The 22,748-nt window shown below is 39.8% G+C and overlaps 1 protein-coding gene across 2 annotated transcripts in view; it reads right to left on the bottom strand.

Moving 5' to 3' along the window:
* The window catches only part of LEMD3 (LEM domain containing 3), a 63,917-nt gene extending 45,862 nt beyond the window's left edge, over nucleotides 1-18,055 (bottom strand). Inside the window, exon 1 of one of the 2 annotated variants that reach the window (XM_053226460.1) lies at nucleotides 16,484-18,055. In XM_053226460.1, coding sequence (XP_053082435.1) covers nucleotides 16,484-18,011 — 1,528 coding nt within the window. In that variant the 5' untranslated portion in view covers nucleotides 18,012-18,055. The remainder of the gene's footprint in view (nucleotides 1-16,483) is intronic. The other variant, XM_027071321.2, reaches the window with a different exon arrangement.
* Nucleotides 18,056-22,748: the final 4,693 nt, after the last annotated feature.

The raw sequence follows: 22,748 nt of genomic DNA, 5'->3' as shown, positions 1-22,748 counted from the left end.
CATGTATGACTTGTGTTCTTGGGCACTGTAGTAACCTAATGTAAAACAGAATGTTTGTTAACTATGCATAGAGATACTGGTGGGGACAAAGGGAGATTAATAAATCTCAGCTTTTTCTTCTTTTCCCAACCCTAGCAAGAAATAAAAAATAAACAGCACTCAGATTACAAAATAACACAATAGACCACTACTCCGCTTTTAATTTGTCTCTACCCTGGAGCTACTGGGAAGAAAGGACAAAGTTCTCAAAAAGATCTGTGAGTTAAGAAGAGAGGAAATGAAGACCCTAAGGTAAAACTCCCTGCCAAAAATTTTTATAATGCCTGAATTTTTTACTAATCGCCAAAATTTTCATTTATCACAGATAGAATCTGAGATAATAAAGATCTTGTATTTAAAGTACAATTATCTTGAAAAGATCAGAGTTTTTACCAGTTGGTAAGTTAGCCAGTCAGTCATTTGAACATGACAACTGATCCCTTGACATTCATTATGAATGTCTTAAAAACAAATTCTAAAATATAACCAGTCTATATAATTTCCTTATAGCAAGCTTTAAAAGCAATAGTTCTCCATGTTTTTAAATGTCTATTAATTTTTGAGAGACAGAGAAACAGAGACGAGCGGGGAAGGGGCAGAGAGAGAGGGAGGCACAGAATCCCAAACGGGCTCCAGACTGCAAGAGCTGTCAGCACAGAGCCCGACATAGGGCTCGAACTCACGAGCCGTGAGATCACGACCTGAACCAAAGTCAGACACTTAACTGACTGAGCCACCCAGAAGCCCCAAGGTTCTTCATTTTTTAAGTAAAAGGATCTCTTCATTTATATCAAGATGTTCAGATCCCCACAACAGTACTTTTAACACTCACTTATTAATATGACAAAATTCTACAAAGAAAAATATTTTGTTTTCTAACCACAGCAGTATTGGTATACCATTGAAAACAATACACAGTATGAGAGGAGCAAATCATTTGTTAGGTCCTCAGACAACCCTTTGTAATGGGTACAGCCCCCAAGACGTTCTCAGCCCATAAGTTAAGAATTACTGACATAAATTCTAAATGAAAAATGTAGGCACCAACTACTCTACATACAAAGAAGAAGGATGATTTAGAGAGGTGGGGCTAAGCTCTGATTCCATATTGGCTCAATTCTCACTAAAGATAATCACATTATCAAATTTTATCATAAAATCATATGATTTTACTATCAGAATTCTACAATATTATGAATTTAATCAAATGGCTTTCCCTAACATTTGGCTAAAAGTAGCTGAACTGAGAGGATAAAAGGAGTTGAAATTTGGTAAAGGAGAGAGTATGTGAAAGAGGAATGCAGCAGAGTACAACGGTTAGAGGATGAGCTCTCAGGTCACACTGCTGGGATCAGCCACAGACACAACTCAATTAACTCCTCTGAACTATCACCTTGGACAGTCATTAACCTAATCCTCCGTTACGGAGTCCTCATCTGTAAAATGTTAAAACCAGTTAAGAACACTGAATGTTTATACTTGTCAAGCACCCAATACAAGGGCCTATTTTATTATACAGCATTATGCTGTTAAGTCATAAAAAGATGAATACTGTATGATCTCACTTATACATGGAATCTAAAAAAAACTGAAGGCATAGGTATAAAGAACATACTTGTGGTTGCAAGAGGCAGGGATGGGGGTTCATTTAGGTGGGGGTGTAAAACAGGTAAAGGTGGTCAAAAGACACAAACTTCCAGTTATAAAGAGATTATTAAAGTTCTGGAGATGTAATGTACAGCATGGTGACTATAGTTAACTTCACTATACTGTATATTTGAAAGCTGCCAAAACAGATTTTAAAACTTCTCATCACAAGAAAAAAAAAACAAAAACTGTAACTTATGTATGGTGATGAGTGTTAGTTAATTACATTTACTGTGGTAATCATTTTGCAGTATATACATATGTAAAATCATTATGTTGTATAAGCTAAAACTAATATAATATGTCCATTATCTCTCAATTTAAAAAAAGAAAAAGATTTGAAGTATTGAGCACTTAGATGTTTGGCCAAGATTACAGCAAAATAGCAGGAAGCTTAGGCCAGTATAAGAACAAGAATTAAGAGAAGGAAAAGTAGAAGAAAACATAAAAAGCCAAAAATAAATCTGCTTCCTAATCCAACTCCCACAGAACATGACCCACTGCACTGAGGACTCAAAAGTTAAACCAATAGTATATTGGTGCTAAAACAGGATACAACTTTAAATAAGCATCTATGGGCTAGCCTGGGAACTTAAAAACAGTGTTGTTAAGGGGCACATGGGTGGCTCAGTCAGTTAAGCGTCTGACTTCAGCTTAGGTCATGATCTCGTGATTCATGAGTTTGAGCCCTGTGTCAGGTTCTGTGCTGACAGCTCGGAGACTAGAGCCTACTTTAGAGTCTATGTCTCCCTCTCTCTCTGCCACTTCCCCACTCTGTCTCTCAAAAATAAATATTTAAAAAAAAATTTTTTTTAAACAACAGTGTACTTAAATATTTCCAAGTTCAAGCATCTATCTTACACATGATCTGGAAAACAACCCATTCAAAAATTAAGGACTGCCCATTTTTCCTTTTGGAAGTAAACCGCTTGACTTTGTGAGCAAACATTCTCTAGTAATCTGAATGTCATTCAAATAATTCATTCAAATTCATTAGATGTTGCTAAATATAAACCTACCATAAAATAGCACCTTGTAAAAGAATTGAGGTGATTTTTACAATTCAAAGAGCATGATGCATGAGAGCATCCCAAAATCTTTCTCAAAAAGATACTGAAACCCTTAAAATTTTTCTTATGCCAACAAAAGCTTTATTAGTCATTCTGTTTTCATTGTCCTAAAGAGGAGCTAACTTTCCCCTTATTTCCAGGGACGGTCATGTGCCAGAATCAAAAGGCCATCGCGGGGCGCCTGAGTGGCTCAGTCGGTTAAGCGTCCAACTTCGGCTCAGGTCATGAACTCACAGTCCGTGAGTTCGAGCCCATGTCGGGCTCTGTGCTGACAGCTCAGAGCCTGGAGCCTGCTTTCGATTCTGTGTCTCCCTCTCTCCCTCTGACCGTCCCCTGTTCATGCTCTGTCTCAAAAATAAATAAACATTAAAAAAAATTTTTTTTAAAGGCCATCCCTCCCTCCTACCTGTCTAGTTTGAAAGGCTATACAAAGCAGTTTACAATAGGAAATTAGTGAAAAGAATATAAAGGAATATTCCCAATAAGAAATGAGTGAGAATTTAGGGGTATCTTTTCCACTTTAAGCTGCTAAGAAGTCCTTTATACCACTTTATACCTTTATACTATCAAGCATGGCTATTTACCTAGGGCAGGCGGGTGAGAGATTTCATTCTGCCACTGCTCAGCTACTTCTAATTGACTGTAGTGACTTAAGATTTAATTACTCCATATTTGTAGTATATTTCTATTAGACAGCTCTGGTCTAAACAAATCACATCTTTGATACAGTTTCAAATGCGAAATAGGATAAGAATTTCATTACGTGCTTCATATCAATCATCTAGCAGACTGAAGATCCTAATGCACTTTAAATCCCTTATAATTTAAGTAACATGATTTTAATATACTGCTTATCAAATGAATTTCATTATTTTATACCCCCCAATCTCTTGGTTACCCCCCAGTCTACTGCCTATTCCCAGGGACACACCTTATTTTCCCACTTCAGCAATACTAGTACTCATGGCATCTTACAAACCAGCTGAAGAATAACATGTGACAGGCCATCCTTCTCTCCCAGCTGCACATGCAGTCTGTTCTTCAGATAATATTAACAGAAGCTTACGCTAAGACCCATCCACATTCCCAATAAATGTTTTTCTATCTCAAATTCACTACTATATTTTGGACTAGAGCAACATATCCCATCTCTGACTCTCAGATCAGCAAATCAAGCCTCTAGTGGTCAACAAGACTAAAATTGAATTTCATCTTGTGCTTCATAACCTATGAAGTTAACATAACTGCAAAAATAAGAACACTCCTTTGCAGCACCCAGAGATAAAGCTAATTAGGTAACATAAAAAGAAGACTCCTTTTATCTGCTTGGACAGCTTGAGATTAAGGTTGAAAAATACCGATAAGGATTATAAATGTAACGGACTCTTCTATTACTTATTAACATCACTGACAAGACATATCATACACAGTGCTGACCATGTGTTGTTTAATTAGACTACTATAGCCAGGAAATTCTAACTTACTGTATTAAAAATATACAGTCACGTATCGCTTCAAATTTCTCCAAAGCATTTCCATAAACATTATTACTTTAGTTCCCTACAAAAGTCACTGGCTAGAAGCAAAGTTGATTTTACTATCCTCTAATCTGACAGATGCAAAAACCAGGGCCCAGAGGTTATGAGTGACTCAACTGCCCAAATAAAGTTGGTAGGTGAGAAAAGATGCATAAAAAAAAATCTGCTGCCTAGTGGTTTAGATTGTGGACCCTGAAGTCAGATCATGGGCTCAAATGCTAGCCCCAAAGCTTAGCCCCAAAACTACTAGTAGCTGAGGATCCTGGTCAAGTCACTTGTAACTGTATTCTCTCTACATTTCAGTTTACTCATGGAGATAATACGAGTATAGTTCCACTCATAAAAATTAAGATGAAGTGCTCATACATACGAAGTTCTCAATAAATGCTTTTATCATTTAAGGCTTTAAAATCTGAAAGAAGGAACATTTGGAGATGACATGTCTGAAAAACAAAACAAGACTTTTTGTCATAAGCTTAAGAATACTTCTAGAACATCTTGAACTATAATCATAAACACTTCATATTGATAACATTTCCATTTTTGGCAAATTCATTCTTGATGTCTCCTCCTTTAAAAAGAAGTGCTTTTTAAAGTACTTTTAAAAACCTGGAAGAAATGAAAACTATTTCTTTGTATACAGTACACATTGTGGTAAACTCTACCATAGGGCATACTCAAATTTGCTGCAAATAGTTAATTATTTTTTTTTAATTTGAGAGAGAGAGAGAGAATGCAAGCAGTGGAGAGAGACAGAGGGAGAGAAAGAGAGAGAGAATCCCACGCAGGCTTCACACTCAGCGCAGAGCCCAACATGGGCTCAATCTCACAACCATGAGATCATGACCTGAGCTAAAATCAAGAGTTGGACACTCAACCTACTGAACCACTCAGGCGCCCCCAGAAAATAATTTTTAAAGTCACGTTTCCTAAGTCACAATATACAAATCTATGCAGTGCTGCATGGGAACCAAATCTCAATTCTGGAGGATAGTTACTGCATAAATATTCAGGAGAAAGAAGAGAATACCACCACCATGTGGGAGAAAGGGAGGCAGTATGTCTGGGAGAAGAGTTTCAGTCCTATAATCCCAGAAAGTATATACTCATCTTCTGGTATTAGTTGGCACATAGTAGGTGCTCAATAATTTATGAGTGCATGAATGGATGAAAAGGAGAAACTGAATTCTGCTTCCAGTAAACTCAATCAAACAAGAAAATAACTGATACCGTGGGACATACCCTTATAAACCTACAAAGTCATTAATAAGGCTGACCAAGCCATAACCCAGGGACTAGAAGAAATAGATATTCTAAGATCTCCCCTCTCCTAATTAATTTCAATGACCCTCTCTATATGGAAGTTTTTACACTTTATAAGTATAAAGTGCTTTCAAAAATTAGCCACAATCAGCAAATTCCTTTTGTACACATATACATATAAAAGGAATCTTTAACTGCAAAACAAAATTAATATTGTACTATGTGTTAAAATGCTCATTGCTCCTAAAGCCATTTTTTTTTCTATTCAAGTCACATTCAAGGCAGGAAGTAATTGTTGGTGCATATTCACCATTCAATTAGTTCGGGACAGCTGAACTGAACCCTTGCATAGTTTTGCACCCAAGCCTTTTTTCTAAATTTTAGCTTGCCATTTGATATTGTTTTAAGCAAAAAGCTATGAACATAGAGCAATAAATCTGCTACCCAGACAAAAGATGTAGTATAATTTTAAATCTATACCTCTAGAACAAAGAAAAAACTAAGACACCATAAAATTAATACATTATGGCTTCTCCATGATAAATCTGTTATCCTGTTTTCAGACATTATTATTTGTTAGTATAATTTTTTCTTAAGAAAGAGAGCCACATGAGCAAGTGGGGGGATGGGGCAGAGGGAGAGGGAGAGGGAGAGGGAGAGGGAGAGGGAGAGGGAGAGGGAGAGGGAGAGAGAAAGAGAGAGAATATCAAGCAGGCTCCACACTCAGTGCAGAGCCTGACACAGGGCTTGATTCCACGAACCTGGGATCATGACCTGAGCAGAAATCAAGAGCTGGATGCTCAACCGACTGAGCCACCCAGGCACCCCAGTGTAAATTTTTATAATCCTTTAAATAGAATTAGAAATAAATTTTAGAAATAAATTTCCAAAGGCATGATGTAAAACATGTAAAATTTAAATATGTCAAATAAATATTAAAACCTAAACACTTTCTTCCTGGTCAACACTTGTTTAAAAATTATTTTGACAGTGTTGTTAATAAAGAATATTAATTAAATCAAGATTAAAAAAAAAAACAAAACACTCTCACTTGTGAGTTGTGTGTGGGTGGCTCAGACAGTTAAATGCCAAACTCTTGATTTCAGCTCAGGTCATGATCTCAGGGTCACGAGATAGAACCCTATGTTAGGCTCCATGATGGGTGTGAAGCCTACTTAAGATTCTCTCTCCCTTGAGGCACTGAGTGGCTCAGTAGGTTAAGCATCCCACTCTTGATATCGGCTCAGGTCATGATCTCGTGGTTTCGTGAGTTCTTCAAGAGTTCGAGCCCCTGTGTTGGGCTCTATGCTGACCTCGCGGAGCCTGCGTGGAAGGCTCTCTCTCTCAAAATAAATAAACTTTAAAAAAAAAAAAGAATCTCTCCCTCTTCCTTTGCCCCTCCACCACTTGTGTGTACTCTCTGTCTCAAAAAAATGAAATAAAACTATCACTTGTGGGATTCAGGTTAAATCATGCACTATTAAAATAGCAAAAGCCAAGGTTACTGCTCAAATACACTGCTACCTGTTCACCTTAAAATCTTTTAAAAATAAAATCTGAGTATGGAAGTCAAAATCTGAAGCTTTCAGATAATAACTGTCATTAACCATTTCCACAATTAGATTAGGCTGGGATCCCAAATGGTTGTTACTTTTAGTGTATAATAAATACAGGATTAAAATAAAGATATATCATTATGATATAATTTTCATAAAGAAGTTACTACCACCACTTGTTTACCATAAATTTGGGAGAAGATTTCCAATACTTTAAGGTATACTTCATTTTTAGACTACTTATAAACTAAATTAACTCTCTCTTTGTGCTGTTGTTATAAAACTCCTCACGGTAACGTTCCTTTTACTTATATAAAATATTTTTCAGATAGGTAAAGTTAATATAAAATAATGAGCAAGAAGAAGCTCGTTTTAAAAATTTACAATTCTACTGATTAATTATGAAAACATCTGACTTTTAAAAGTAACCCTGAAATTACAGAACGGATCATTTCCACTAAAAGAAACCTAAACACAAAAAAAAAACACACAAAGTTTATTTAAAAGGAGCAAAAAATGGAAGAACAAATGTGCTATATTTAAAGGTCTTTATATCTTGAAACTGGAACAATGGAAAACATGTTTGAAAGTGCTAATGCAAAATCAGAGGACCTTTTTACCCACCAGTTTTGAGAGACTCTACGTTATCTTTTAAAAATTAGAAATAGCACCGGGGCGCCTGGGTGGCTCAGTCAGTTAAGCGCCTGACTTTCGCTCGGGTCGTGATCTCGCGGTTCATGGGTTGAAGCCCCACATCGGGCCCTGTGCTGACAGCTCGGAGCCTGGAGCCTGCTTTGAATTGATTCTGCGTCTCCCTTTCTCTCTGCCCCTCCTCTGCTCATTCTCTCATTCTCTCTCTCTCATTCTCTCTCTCTCTCTCTCTCGCTCACAAAGGTGAATAAACATTAAAAAAAAAAATAGAAATAGCATGTTTCCTATTTTACACATTATATATTATAGTTTGTATTTTATTACAGCAGACTGACCTCATATACCAATGAATTAGTGAATTAATCTAAAGGATAAATAGTCCCACACAAGATTCCTAATTGTTGAGTGAGTACAAATTTGTACTTTGTCTTAAAGTTGTTAGATTTCACAGATTATTCCTGGCATTTCTAGGATTTCATGCATTAATCTGCTTCACCCATCCATATCTTTTCATAATCTTCTAGATAACAATAATGGTAGAGAACATATACGCAGTCCTTATGTACTTACACATGTTAAAAGGCAATCTAGCAGAGTGGTGAAGAGACACTATCTGAATCCAAACACTGCCTCGGCACTTACTAGCCACATGACCCTGGGCAAACTCAGCTTCGCCCAGTATCAGTTTCCTCATCTACAAAACAGGACAAATAGCTGCCTCATGAAGATTAAACAACAATTAAAATTGTTCAGCACAGTGCCTGGCGCATAAGGCCGCACAGGGTCAGCTGCTATTGTGATCACTGTGTGTCATGTACTGTGCCAAGTACTTTACATGCCTTATTCCACTTAATTCTCACTTAATTCTCTTTTACAGATGAGGATATTGAGGATCACAGTGGTTCAGCAACTTGCCTTTAACAGAAAAGCTAATTAGTGCAAGAGCCAATATGCAAACCCAGGTCAACCTCCTTAATCCAAGCCCTGATATCTATGCCAATCTTCCTCAAACTAGGCTCCCTGGATACACTCATGGGGAATTCTTATGTTTTCACTCTGGTGATTCTTATTTTAAGTTATTCTAGAGATAATTTTCAAATGAAAGACATTTTCACAGAGTAGATTTTATTTAAATCATCCAGCTGGGATATGCAAAGCCCTGGTGTTCCCAGGAATATTCTTAGAGGCCTAGAAATTTTTTTTTCCTTACATGTAAAGTTTTTCAAAGTAACACTCAGCTCTCATTCTTCAAGAATGAGGCAAACAGGGACGCCTGGGTGACTCAGTCACTTAAATGTCTGACTTTGGCTCAGGTCACGATCTCACGGTTCGTGAGTTCGAGCCCCGCATTAGGCTCTGTGCTGACAGCTCAGAGCCTGGAGCCTGCTTTGGATTCTGTGTCTCCCTCTCCCTCTGTTCCTCCCCTGCTCACACTCTGTCTCTCTCTCTCAAAAATAAACATTAAAGAAAAAAAAAAAGGAATGAGGGAAACTAATTTTCAAAATCCTTACACCTATTTCATTATAGATATCAAGTTTTGAACCAAGTGGCTACTGTAACTACTTGAAAAAGTAAAAAAAAAAAAAAACAACCCAAAAACTATGGTACCCTTTTGCAATGCTTCATCTTGGTTTTAAAAAAAACCACACATACATTAAAAAAATAAGTATTAGGGGCGCCTGGGTGACTCAGATGAACGTCCGACTTCGGCTCAGGTCACGATCTCACGGTTCGTGAGTTCAAGCCCCGCGTCGGGCTCCGTGCTGACAGCTCAGAGCCTGCAGCCTGTTTCGGATTTTGTGTCTCCCTCTCTCTCTCTCTCTCTGCCCCTCCCTCACTCATGCTCTGTCTGTCTGTCTCTCTCTCTCTCTCTCAAAAATAAATATTAAAAAAAATTTTTTTAATAAAAAAATAAGTGTTAGGGGCGCCTGGGTGGCTTGGTTGGTTAAGCGTCGGACTTCGGCTCAGGTCATGATCTCACGGTCTGTGAGTTCGAGCCCCGCGTCAGCTCTGTGCTGACAGCTCAGAGCCTGGAGCCTGTTTCAGATTCTGTGTCTCCCTCTCTCTCTGCCCCTCCCCTGTTCATGCTCTGTCTCTCTCTGTCTCAAAAATAAATAAACATTAAAAAAAAAAAATTTAAAAAAAAAGTGTTAAAAAGATATCTATTCCTCTAGTAAACAGTACTAGTATACTCGGCACCAGTCTCTCTCCTCTTTAATGCAATTATAGAACTACGATAACCTAGGATATTTCTAGTTGAACAACTCAAAAAATAAACTCCCCCAAAACTTATTTTCTCTATACTACTTTTCCCCCAGAAAGATCCCTCTTCAGCATCTCTAATCCACCGATCAATGGTATAGTACTGTCTCCATCATCCAGGCTCATAAACTCAGAATAATCTTTGACTCTTCTCCTTTATTCTCTGGATCCAAACAGTCATCAAATATTATATGACCTTCTTCAAATGACAGACCCTATTCCATCCCCACATTATCAGCCTCCTCGGGTGTTTCTCACTCCGTGTGTGCTTATAGTGCCTATCACCCCACGCCTGCTCTCCAACCTTACCAATCCATTACCTATACCACCACCCGTTTATCCTTCTTTTAAGAAGAACTTGATGTTAGTCCTCTGCTTTAAAACCTCCATGGATTCCCACTGCTCAACCCACAGAATCAAGTCCAAATTTGGAACCTGAACTTTTGACCATTTGAGACTGATCAGCTCACTATGAATTCCACCCCCCCCTTTTACAAAGTGTGGCACTTATCACCTAATATTAAGTATACTTCTTAACCATTTTCTGCGACTATTTGTGGAGTGGAGGCTTTTGCAAGAATGAGATTTCTTCTGCATCCTTCCCAATACTGCGTATTAAATTAGGTACTGAATAGGTAAGCAATTACTGAGTTACATGATGAGTTAATCAATGCATATAAATTGGGTATCTGATATGTGATCATCTCAATAAATATTTACTGAGGAAAGAACTTGTGCCAAGATACTAATGTGACTTGGGTCTACCAAGCAATTCCCATACGCCAGGCAACAATACTAAAAACTTCACATACATTACCTCACGTAATGCTTAAAGTCACCCTGAGGCAGGTATTATCATCTTCATTTTTAATATGAGGCAACTGAGTATCTTCTAGTAAAGTCACAGAGCAGGTATAAGAGGAATGAGATTCAAACTCAGAGCCGAATGTAAAGCCTGTGCCCTTTACCAGTGCAGTCAATTCATCCTACAGGAGCTGTAATCTAACTGGCACAACGAACATTCAAAATTACAATACTCTATAATAAATGCTATGAAGGAGGCATTAGACCTTATTTGAGCAGAGTTTGAGTTTACCCAAACACCAGAGTAAAGAAGACAGGAGTCAGAGAAAATATCCAGAGGTGACGCTTTTAAGAATGAACAGCAGTTAAGAAAGGAAGAAACAACCTTCCTAAAGAAGGGAATAATGTACAAAGGCACAAAATGTCATGACATGTTCAGTAAACACCAACTAGTATCCAGAAAGTCCTAGTTTTCCAGACACTAAAATGTGGTAAGAGAAACTGGTAGGAAATGAAACTAGCAAAAGCATAGTCAGATCATGAACAGTTTAGCCACAGAATTTAGATTTTATCCAATAAGGAAGGTAAAGCCATTGAGTAATTTTAAGCAAGAGAGTGAATTATTATTGCATTTGTGTTTTAGACATATTGCTCTGGCACAGAAAACAGACTGAAGAGCTACAACATAGAAGCCTGTTAGAAGACTACTTAAACAGTTCAGGCAATAGACTAACTTAGAGCAACAGTGATGGAGAGAAAAAGATTCAAAACATATGTAAGAGGTAGAACTACCGGACTTAGTAATCAACTGGATTGATGTTTGAGGTCTGGTAGGAACATGAAGGAAAGGAAGGACTCTAGGTAAATTCAAAGTTCCTAGCTGAGTCCTGGGTAGACGGAAGTGCCATGAACTAAAACAGGGAACAGAATGGGGGAAAGAAGGTGAAAGGAAAGCTGATGAGTACACAGAGTGGGTACTTCTGGAACATCCAGGAAAAAAAAAAACCACAAAACTGTCCAATAAACAAACAGTTAAGTCTAGAACTCAGGAGAGAACATTTAAGGTAAATATATAAAATCAGGAGGTACTACCCAGGCCAGTGGAGGAAAGGGCCTAGGGAAACTGTACCAAAGGATAGGGACAAAGACAAGAGTTCCAGAGACCACCAATATTTAAAACACAGACAGGAGTAAATGAAAACTGGAAGAGAGTAGTGATGCAGAAGTCTGGGAAGGGGAGAGTTTCAAGAAGGAGGAGTTATCAGTGCACTGAATGTTTCAAAGAGGCAAAGATAAGAACTTCAACACCTCTCTTGGATTTGGCAATTGAGTTAACTAATGACTTGAAGCAGAGATTCCAGAGGAATGGATGGTAAACAAAGCTACACTAGACAGGGGCTGAGTCAATGGCAGAGGCAAAAAGATATCAGTCTTTGCTGAGAAGAGAGTAACAGCTAGAGAAGAACAGAGGGTTGAAGAACAACATTTCCAGGGTGGCAGAGATTTTAGCATTTTTACACGATGAGAAAGGGACAAGCAGAGAGTGAGATTTTTAAATTATGCCTCGTACTTAAACTTAGTATAAAGTTACCCATAATACAAGGTTAAGGGAAAAAGACAAGTTGCAGGCCAGGTATAGTATGATATCACTTAAGATAAAATTCAGACTCCTTTCCAAGGCCCTCAAGGCCTTTAGGTCCTTTATGACTGGCCCCTGACTAGTTCTGACTTCATCATATGCCATTCTCATTCATTATACCCTAGCCACACTGGCCATTCTCTTCTGTTGCTTCAACTTGCCAAGCTGGTTTTTGCCCTAAGAGTCCTGCACTGGCTGTTATTTCTTCCTGGAATGTTTTGCTCCCTGTCAACAGCTAGTTCCTTCAAGTCATTCAGATTTCAATTCAAACATCACCTCTTTTGAGAGGCCTGCTCACCTGTACGTAATATTACATATCCCTCTACCCCAGGCAAAGTTACTATCATAAACTTGTGTTAGCAATCATCACTCTCTTAAATTCATATTTACTTGCCCATCTTCCCCCGCTAGAATGCTTAAAATAGTGCTTGGCACATAGTAGGCACTCTATTGTTGAATAAAAATGTACACAAACACACACATATATATATATATATATATGAATGTAGGTGTTTACATGAAAAGCACTAAGAAAGTTTTGAAAGGCATTATTTGAACTTATTTATTATACCAGGGGTAAGTGGGAGACTAGAAGGATATATATACCTACTATCTATTCATTTTTTGCTTCATAGATCTCCATCCAAATTTTCTAAATCATAAATGTTTCAAAAATCATGTCTTTTATAATTGAAAACAATTTTTAAATAATGCTCATATGTACCTAAGATAGTGTATTCTGCATTTCCATTTTCTTTTGCTGGGTTGTCATGATCTAATCTCACTGTAGACTGATCCTTGAATTGTTTTGGTAGGACAGTTCAAAGTTAGAATCTTAAACCTTAGAGCTACAAAGAATTTAGAGATCATCTAATCCAACCCCCTCATTTTACAGATGAGGAAGAAGAGACCCATAGTAATTTAATTAATAAAAGTAATTTAATAAAACTAGGACATTGATAAAAATTTTCGAAGACCAAATGATTAAGAACTATTTAAAAGGCTAATCTATTACATGTTGTACATAATTTAAATGACAGCTAATAAAAGCTTACTAAAGCTTATTCTCATATATAACCTACAATCTTCCGGTGAAATTATTACTCAAAGTAAAAGTATTTCCTCAAGCACACTATTTGACCAATGAACCCTATGGTTAAGCCTTGGTTAACCATTATACTCATGACAAAGGACTCAGAACACATAAACATAGGGAGTGAAAATTATTCACCGCTAGGTGTGCAAACTAACTGAATTAGCAGGCATTTCTTTCCACTATATATTATACAGTAAGTCAAATTTATAACACATATATAGTACATTTAAGGATTCCCTAACTTTGATTCAAATTTCTGTATCAATGTCTACAGTGTATTTTAGTGGAAGTTAATGAAAATTACATGTTGAATAAGTAAATGTACTACTAAAGAATATTTGCAGAAACAATTTTGCTTTACATACATACTGTAATTTACCAGAAATACAACGAATTTTATCTAAACTTTTGAATAATACCACTTTATGGTTGTTTAATAAACTATCTAATTTGGTCCTCTTAACATCACCACAGACAGCAGAAATTATTACACCCATCTAATACAGACCTTGACTAAAGTCATGTGGACCAAGTCCTAGAACCCAGATCCTCTACCTCTTAATCACTGTTGTTTCCATCACCCAAACTACGTTACATTTACCATTCATTAAAACAAAAAACACTTTATAATTTCTTTCCTGTCTTACTGGTGAAGGTGAGGGGGCTACTGAAACCCTAGCAGTCCTATCCTTTTCTATTCCATCTGAAATTTTAGTATCTAAGGAAACATTACTCATTCATCTTAACAGATGTGACAGTCACCTTAACTGAGAATTGTGCTCATCAGTAATTCTTTATGAAATCCTACCAATATTCAATTATTTTCTCAATCCTAATAAAAGTGCTCTCTTATTTAGAAAGCTCTCTACAAACAGTATCCAAAGTAGTGCTAAGAATACGGGCTTTACAGTTGAAAACAAAATCTGAAGGGCGCCTGGGTGGCTCAGTCAGTTAAGCATCCGACTCTTGATTGCAGCTCAGGTCATGATCTCGCGTTTTTTGGGTTTGAGCCCTGTGTCAGGCTCTGGGCTGACGGTGCAGAGAATCCCTGCTTGGGATTCTCTCTTTCTCTCTGCCCCTCCCATGCATGCTCTCTCTCCCTCAAAATACATAAATTAACTTAAAAAACTAAATAAAATTTATTTAAAAAAAAAACTGAAGCCAAACCTTAGTACTATCACTCACTAGCTAGTCAGTCATTTCTTCCTTGCCTCACTGTCCTCATCTATAAAATCTGCATCTGTGATGTGTTGGGAAGATCAATTAGATATGTACAAAGTACTCAGAAAAAGGCCAGGTCATACAGTTAGCTATTGGAGAAACAGATACAAATAGGTACTGCTGATAATGTCATTTAATTTATATGCACTCCATTAGTTTAACTTCTAATATGACCTATTTCTTTTTCTCCCAAACTATCTGAGACAGGAGACAATATATTACTCTTGCTCCCAGGGAACCAGTTAAAATGAGCGCTGGGTTTCAGTCCTCTTCTAACCCCTCTAATGAAGCAATATAGTAATAATCTGTTATTTGATGATCTTAGAAATGGCTATACACAAATCAAAGGTTACACTATTCTGACTCCTACTCTTTTTAAATCCGCTAACTGCACCATTCACTATTTTGAAACAAACAAACAAACAAAAACCCAATCGCAAGCCTGATTTTGTAAGTACCAATTATGATAAAGTGACTTCAAGTTGGATGAAAGGGACAGATTTCAGGAGGAGTGGGAAGGGGGCCCTAACATTAAGAAATTATATATTCAGCAGTCCATCGCACACTACATTTACTTTTCCCTCTTTTCATCTGCGTAGGCATCATTCTAATCAACATTAGCATCATTTTAGGATTAGGAGAGGGAAGCTCAAACTCGGGCTCGCCCCCCTGGCTCAAGGTGCTGTAACCACTCTAACCTACAGGAGGGCTCTGGCTCAATTCAAGGCCTTTCTTATAATCTCTGCCAGGACAGCTCTCCTGTCCCGCTACAGTGCTGTCTCCTCCTACTTCAGGTCTCACCTCACATAGTAGCTACCCTCCCCATCTCTAAATAGCATGTATCAATTACTCCATCCTTATTTCCTTCGCAGAACACAAAATGATCTGTACTTATCTTCTTGTGTTGAAGAACAGACGCTCTGACTTATCACTGCTGTGTTTAAGTGCTCAGCACAGATGAAGCTGGCTTAATGAATGAATGAATGAACACACCATACCTGCCTACAGTCCTTTAGCAAGTAAACGGCAGGGCCTAGAAACCAATAACGGAAAAATCTCACGGCCCACTCCAGCCCTGCCCTACCACCACTTTTTTCACTGGTGGGAAGGGGCATGCTCTGGGCTCAGCAATCAACTTAGAGTTGTGTCTTCCTACTTTCTATATTCATTCACTTTAAAGAAATTATAGAACGACCTAGATGTAGAACTTCATACTACAAAGTATTTAACTGGAATTTCAAGAGATCTTACGTTACCTGGTAGAATCACAACTCAATTTGAAAAATCATCTCAAATGATTTGTAACATTTATGCATTTATGATGTCCCGTAACAATCAAAATACTTCAAAACTGTTCATTGACATCTGCACACATAATTATCTAAGGCTGAAAGAGAATTTATGACCCACACGTAAATGCATTTTGCTGACAAGCTGGCAATATTTCGTTTTATGAGAGGTGTTGAATTTCCCACTACATTATACAGAAAAATTGCAAAACCAGTCGTGGGATTCTCGTTCTGATCATGGTAACGTCCTTTCTTAGAGATGACACAAATGCACTCGATCTGCCGCGTGTCGCTATTAATACATGTTCTTAAGGGCAGAAGTCACCTCGTGTAAAATGCCCAATGCGGTGAGGGCAGACCACTAGCAACACCCCCTTTGTGACCTTACCCACAGGGTTTAATACTTACTGCTGAGTCCTCCATCCTCGGATACTCCTGTCCCTCTCATTCCTAGGTAAGTCAGTCCCAGTATTAGGAAAAATAAGCAGGCAGCAGTTAAGAGAAACATCGACAAGTAGTGGGCACTGAAACCCCCTGTAGGGGACACCTCCTCCCGTTTAAACTGCTGGAGAAGTTCCTCCTCGGGTTCGGAAAGCTTCGGTTTGTTGTATGCGTTTTTCAGGTAGGTGTGATTGGAGCCCGTATGATTGGAGTGATTGATCCTGAGTGAACTGGAGGCAGCCACCGCTGCACCGGGAGGGAGGCTGTTGGAAAAAATCCTGGGGGAGTCCACACTGAAGGCCCCGCCGCCGATATGATTATTGGTTTTAAGGAGGGAGCCTGTGGACGAATCCAAGGTTGAGTCCATGTCGGTCAGTGGCGGGGGCAGGAGAGGGGCCAGTTTCTTAGCGGTGACACGGTACCTAGGAATGGGGCTAGAGTCCAGGGGATCACACCCTCCTCCCTGCTCCGCCGCCGCCGCCGACTCTTCGAGGTTTCGGCTCCTGTCTAGACTCCCCGCAGCCGCCGCCCTGTCATTCATCGGGATTCCTCCCCCTCCCTGAACTGAGGTCTCCAGCCGGCCGCCGGCCGATTTAGCAGTCAGCGAAGAGAGAGGCTTACTATGGCTCCGTCTGGGCCGATGCCGGGAAAGGGAGTCGTCCTTTAATACCTGTCTGCTGGAGGCCACGTCGTCGTCCTCCTCTTCCTCCGAGTCCGAATAGTTCTCCCGGCAGCTGTAAGGGAGAAGCCGGCTGCCATTCACCGTCCGGCTCGCCCACAGCGGCTCCTCGGCCTCTGGGTCCCTGTCCTCTCCGTCTTCCCCCTCCTCCTCCTCGTCCTCCGCGGCTGCATCTCTCGCCGACGGGGTCTGCAGCTCCGGAGCCGCCGGCCGCCGGGCCCCCCACCACGAGTGGGGCTTCCTTCTCTCGGCCGAGTTGCTGTTAGTCACCTCGCTGGCGGCCAGGGGCGCCGACGGCGGTTTGAGCCCGCGGTACTGGAGCGAAGCCCGGTCTTTCCTCCCGCCGCCGCCGCCGCCGGCCTGGTCCCGGGGACTGGCCTCCACGTCCGACTCGTCCGAGCTGAAGCCCAGCAGCACTTTGCTGCCAGCCGTGGGGGCGGCCGAGGCGCCCCCGGGCCCTCCCACGGGGCTCTCCGGGCCAGAGGCCGAGATTCGGCCCAGACCCCCAGGAGTCCGCAAGTAGGAGAGGTCGCCAGAGACCGGCCGGCCCCCCAGCCCCGCGGCCGCCGCCGGCGCTCCCGCCGCGGCGACCGCGGCAGCAGCCGTGTTATTGTTATTACTGTTCCGCGTCTTGTTGCCGCGGCCCCCGGACCGGTGCTGCTGCTGCTCTTCCTCTCGAAGCTTCTTCAGCTTCTTGAGGTAGACCGGGCGGGTGCTCTCCGTCACTGGGCCAGGAGACAGGCCGTAACGGCGGAGCTGAGAGAAAAGCTCCTCATCCGAGAGCTGCTGAGGCGCCGAAGCCGCTGCCGCCGCCATTTTCTCTCCAGGGTGTTTTACAAGCTCCGCGCTACCGGAAGTGACGCGCCGCCCTAGACCCTGAACTAGACCGGGCTGCGTCGCCCTCCCAGCGCCACGGACGCCTTGGCCAATGGGAGGCGCGGGAGGAGCTCACCTGAGCGGGAAAGGGCCACCTGAGCGGCGTGCGGCTCCCCCGGCGGAGAGTTTTTCTACTCCATCACCTTGGGGTGCCGGTGCATTCTCCTCCTCCTTTCTGTCGCTTTCTCCTGCAGTTCTCTGTCCTGCCGTTCCTAGTGCCTTTCCCGGGAGCCGTCTTTGCCTAACCACACCTTGACCTCTTCCCAGGTTCCTGTCACCGGGCAATAGTAATTAAAATCTGCCTTAAAGTTCAAGACATTGGTTTTCTTCCCATCCAGTCCCTGCTCCCGCGGGGAACCTAGACAGACTAAAGGAAATCCTTATGGCCAGACTAGGTTGGCAGTTTCCCTGACTCTGGTTTCTTTTCACTTTGTCTTTCCGCTTGACTTAAAAAGAAAAAAAAAAAAAAAAAATGAGTTCTTTCGCTGCTCTTTTTGAGAAGCCTCTCTTCTATTACAAAGAAAAGATACAGAGTAAACCCGTCCCAATACAACTTTCTGCAAGAATAATGGCTATCCATTCTTTTTATTATTATTATTAATTCTTTAGTTGGTTGTAAAGTGTCTTCCCCCCGCCCCCCCTTTAAAATCTGGTAACCTTGATAGGTGGTCATTTTTGTATTTGAAAGAATCTATCATTTGCTTCATTTTGTGACTTATCAAAAGGACAACACGCCATCTTTTTTCCCTCTTAGTATCTTTCCAACCTGTAATTATTAATTGTTAATGATTATTTTTATGTATTTGTTTTGTAAATGATATTATTTATTTATTATCTTAGTCCTTTGAACAGTAAGCTCCATTATTGCTTCTATTATTAGAAACCTCATTCCTATCGTGCTTGATACTAGAAGCTCGATAAACATTTGTGGAACTAATTAATGAATTGCAAAACTAGGATAGTATGAGATGGATATTTTAACATGGAAATAGTGGCAAATGGGGAGAAGAAACCGGAACACAAACCCCCCAAAAACCGGAAACAAGAAGACCTAGGTACACAACCTCCTCATTTAACCAGTAGATAATGAATCCCAGACAGGTGAAGTTTGCCCAGTTTGATAAAGATCACTTCCCTATTCCTCAACCCCTGGCAGCTACCCAGCAGCACCCGACACAATATCTGGCAAACTGTAGTAATTTTTTTGTCAAATGGGTTATTTTACCCTGTTACACACATCTGAACAGAAAGATGTGTTAGTCACAAGCATAGATACTAGCTTTTCAACGTTTCAAATCCCACAGCAGAATCACACTCGGTGACCTGAAGTTTTGACTTCTCTTACCAAAGCTTGCCATCTTCTTTAAAAAAAAATTTTTTTTTTATATGAAGGGGCACTTCCTTCTTCTTTATTAGAGAACTTTAAAATTTACAAATGTTTCTGAATCTATGACTGTTAAGCACTTATAAGAGCGTTAGTCACAGTAAATTTTATCCACTATGATGGTAATGACCCAGAATTTATTACCATAATTGGGTGAAAAGTCAAATGATTACAAACTTACAGACTAATGTGTCAGTATAGCATAGCAGTTAAGCTGGGAGCTTTGGAGTTAAACAAAACTGAATATGAACCCAGCTCTGTCTCTTACTTTTATTCTTAGTTCAACATTTGTTCCATACTCTACTGGAATCATAAAAGTCTGTTGGTTTGGCTTCTGATTTTCATGCACCTTTATATATCTTCCTATGAGGATTGTCAGAATATTTATATTTCTACCTGTGACTTTGGGCAAGTTGTTTAATTTTTCTGCGCCTTAGTTTCTGTATAAACAAAAGAGGGATGATAAATATGTCTCCGAAGACTCTTTTAAGGATTAAATGAGAATATGTCTGCATAATGCATAGCACCACACCTTACAATGTACACTCAATAAATGTTAACCAATAATGTAAAGTCAAGCATTGTGTGTGTTTGCTAGTGTGGCTCCTGAGAACACCGTGCAACAGTAATTAAAGAAAATGCCACTGCACAGACAAATAGAAATGGTGAAACTTTGCCCAACGCATTTAATAATCACATTAATAGTTAATGAAGAGGAAAGGCTTTGGCAACCATGGTCCTTGGTCATGTCAGCCCCTGTCAAACCCATGTCAGCAAGGTTTGGAATGAACTAGGAACCAAACGTTTCAAGTCTAAGTTATGTGATTTAGGGCACATCTTAGGCTCTCAGAAACTCCATTTATTATTTTCTAAAATGTTCATAATATTGTCTGCCCTCCTTGGCACATAATTAACATTCAATGAGTATTGGTTGAAAATGATGAATAAATACTATATGTGGAATATCTTGTTTACATGTTGGGCATTATAGCCAGATAGTCAAAACAATGAGAACTACAATTCATATAAACTTTACATATGCATGGTTTCATGTAGCCTACAAGAAATCTTTCCTTCCTGAAGATACTGAGAGCATGATTTTTTGCATAAAATATTTGGGGTCATGATTACCCTTTGTTTGGGTGTTTGAGCAGACTCAAACTTTCCCAGGAGAAAGGTTACTACCTCAGGCACTGTCACTTCTCACTTTGAACATTCTCCTTATCTACCAGAAGATCTTACTTTCCAGATGGGCTAACTTTTAAAGCACAAAACTAAATTGACAAACTGCACCCATATACTTTACAGAGAATGCAGTCTCAAACTAACTCCTGCTCTATAGTTTCCCAAAATTTGACTAAGGGAAATATTTATGATAGATCGCAGAAGGATACACCATCCATTTCTTCTTCTAGATGTTTTAAATTTTATCTCTATCTTAAGCCTGCTCATCAGAGACCCAGTGTCCCTGGAGCCACATTATTAATAATACACCCTGCCTGGTTTCCAGTAAAATACCTTCTACCATGTTTCCTTTCATAGTCATGACATCAGCTTATATTAAAGGACCTTCTAAAGAATACGAAATCGGACATTACAATCAGATAAAGATATTGCTGAGGGTTTGTTTCCTTAAAGAATGTCCTTTCTGGTCTTCGTATTAGAAATAGTTACACTAGGCGCACCTAGGTGGCTCAGCTTGTTGAGCATCCGACTCTTGAATTTGGCCCAGGTCATGATACCAGGGTCGTGGGATCGAGCTCTGCCGAGATCAGACTCTGAGAGAGATTCTGAGATCTCTCTCTCTCTCTCTCTCTCTCTCTGCCCCTCATCCCCTCCTCACCACTCACACACACTCTCTCTCTCTAAAAAGAAAAAAAAAGGAAGGAAGGAATACTTTCACTTTTCCAGACAACTCATTTATTTGTGCTTTGGTTTTGTTTTATCTTTTATTGAGGTGAAATTCACATAAACAAAATTAAGCATTTAAGGGGCGCCTGGGTGGCTCAGTCAGTTAAGCATCTGACTTCAGCTTAGGTCATGATCTAGAGGTTTGTGGGTTCGAGCCCCGCATTGGGCTCTGTGCTGACAGCTCAGAGCCTGGAAACTGCCTCAGATTCTGTGTTTCTCTCTCTCTCTCACTCTCTGTCTCTCTCTCAAAAATAAATAAACCTGACTGACTCAGTCAGTAGAACATGCGACTCTTGATCTCAGGGTTGTAAGATCTAGCCCCATGTTAGGTGTAGAGATTACTCAAAAATAAAATCTTTACGAAAAAAAAAGTATATAATTAGTAGCACTTAGTATATTTACAATGTTGTGCAAATGTCTACAATTTTTTTTGTCACTCCCAAAGAAAACCTTTAAGCAAGCATTTCCTATTTCTCCCTCTTTTCAGTTCCTGGCAACCACTAATCCGCTTTCTGTCTCTATGGATTTAACTATTCTGAATATTTCATATGAGTAGAATTATTTGGGGAATACCATACAATTCCTCTGACAATCCAAGGGATAAGTTTCATTAGTTTTCATCTTTTACAGATAAAGAAACCATGGTTAGAAAAGTTACTTGATTCCAGCCTCAAAGAGTCAGATGGAAAACTGAGACCCATAATTTCAGAGTCCAAAGCCCATGTTCTTTCCACTACAACATACCATCTCTTGAATACCTGTCTTAAATCATACAATAAAAATACTCTGGTTTCGGGGCGCCTGGGTGGCGCAGTCGGTTAAGCATCCGACTTCAGCCAGGTCACGATCTCGCGGTCCGTGAGTTCGAGCCCCGCGTCAGGCTCTGGGCTGATGGCTCGGAGCCTGGAGCCTGTTTCCGATTCTGTGTCTCCCTCTCTCTCTGCCCCTCCCCCGTTCATGCTCTGTCTCTCTCTGTCCCAAAAATAAATAAACGTTGAAAAAAAAATACTCTGGTTTCTCTTCAGATCGCATAAATCTTTCGCTTTTTAAATCATACAGTAATATATGTGTACGTATATATGTAATCATACAGCAATATAATACATAAAAATAAACTTAGTTCCCTCTATTCTTATGCACTTTAACAAGGAAGAAGTCTATAATAGGGTGAGGAAAAGGACAAAAGCTTTTATAATTACCTACGTCTTAGCTTTGTTGCCACATGCAGCAACTGGAAAGAAAACTCAGAAATAAAAAACTGATTATATCACTTAGCTTTTCAGCAGATCAAAGAAGTAACACAATATTACAATGATGTTATCACTTAACTTCTCTTAAAGTGCCCCAAGGATGTGTTCACAAGTTTTGATCTACAAAGTTCC

This window comes from Acinonyx jubatus, chromosome B4, assembly GCF_027475565.1.
Source record: "Acinonyx jubatus isolate Ajub_Pintada_27869175 chromosome B4, VMU_Ajub_asm_v1.0, whole genome shotgun sequence".
NCBI classification, from domain to species: Eukaryota; Metazoa; Chordata; class Mammalia; order Carnivora; family Felidae; genus Acinonyx; species Acinonyx jubatus.
Note: the sequence above shows the minus strand (reverse complement) of the source record. Positions and strands in the feature narration are given on the sequence as shown.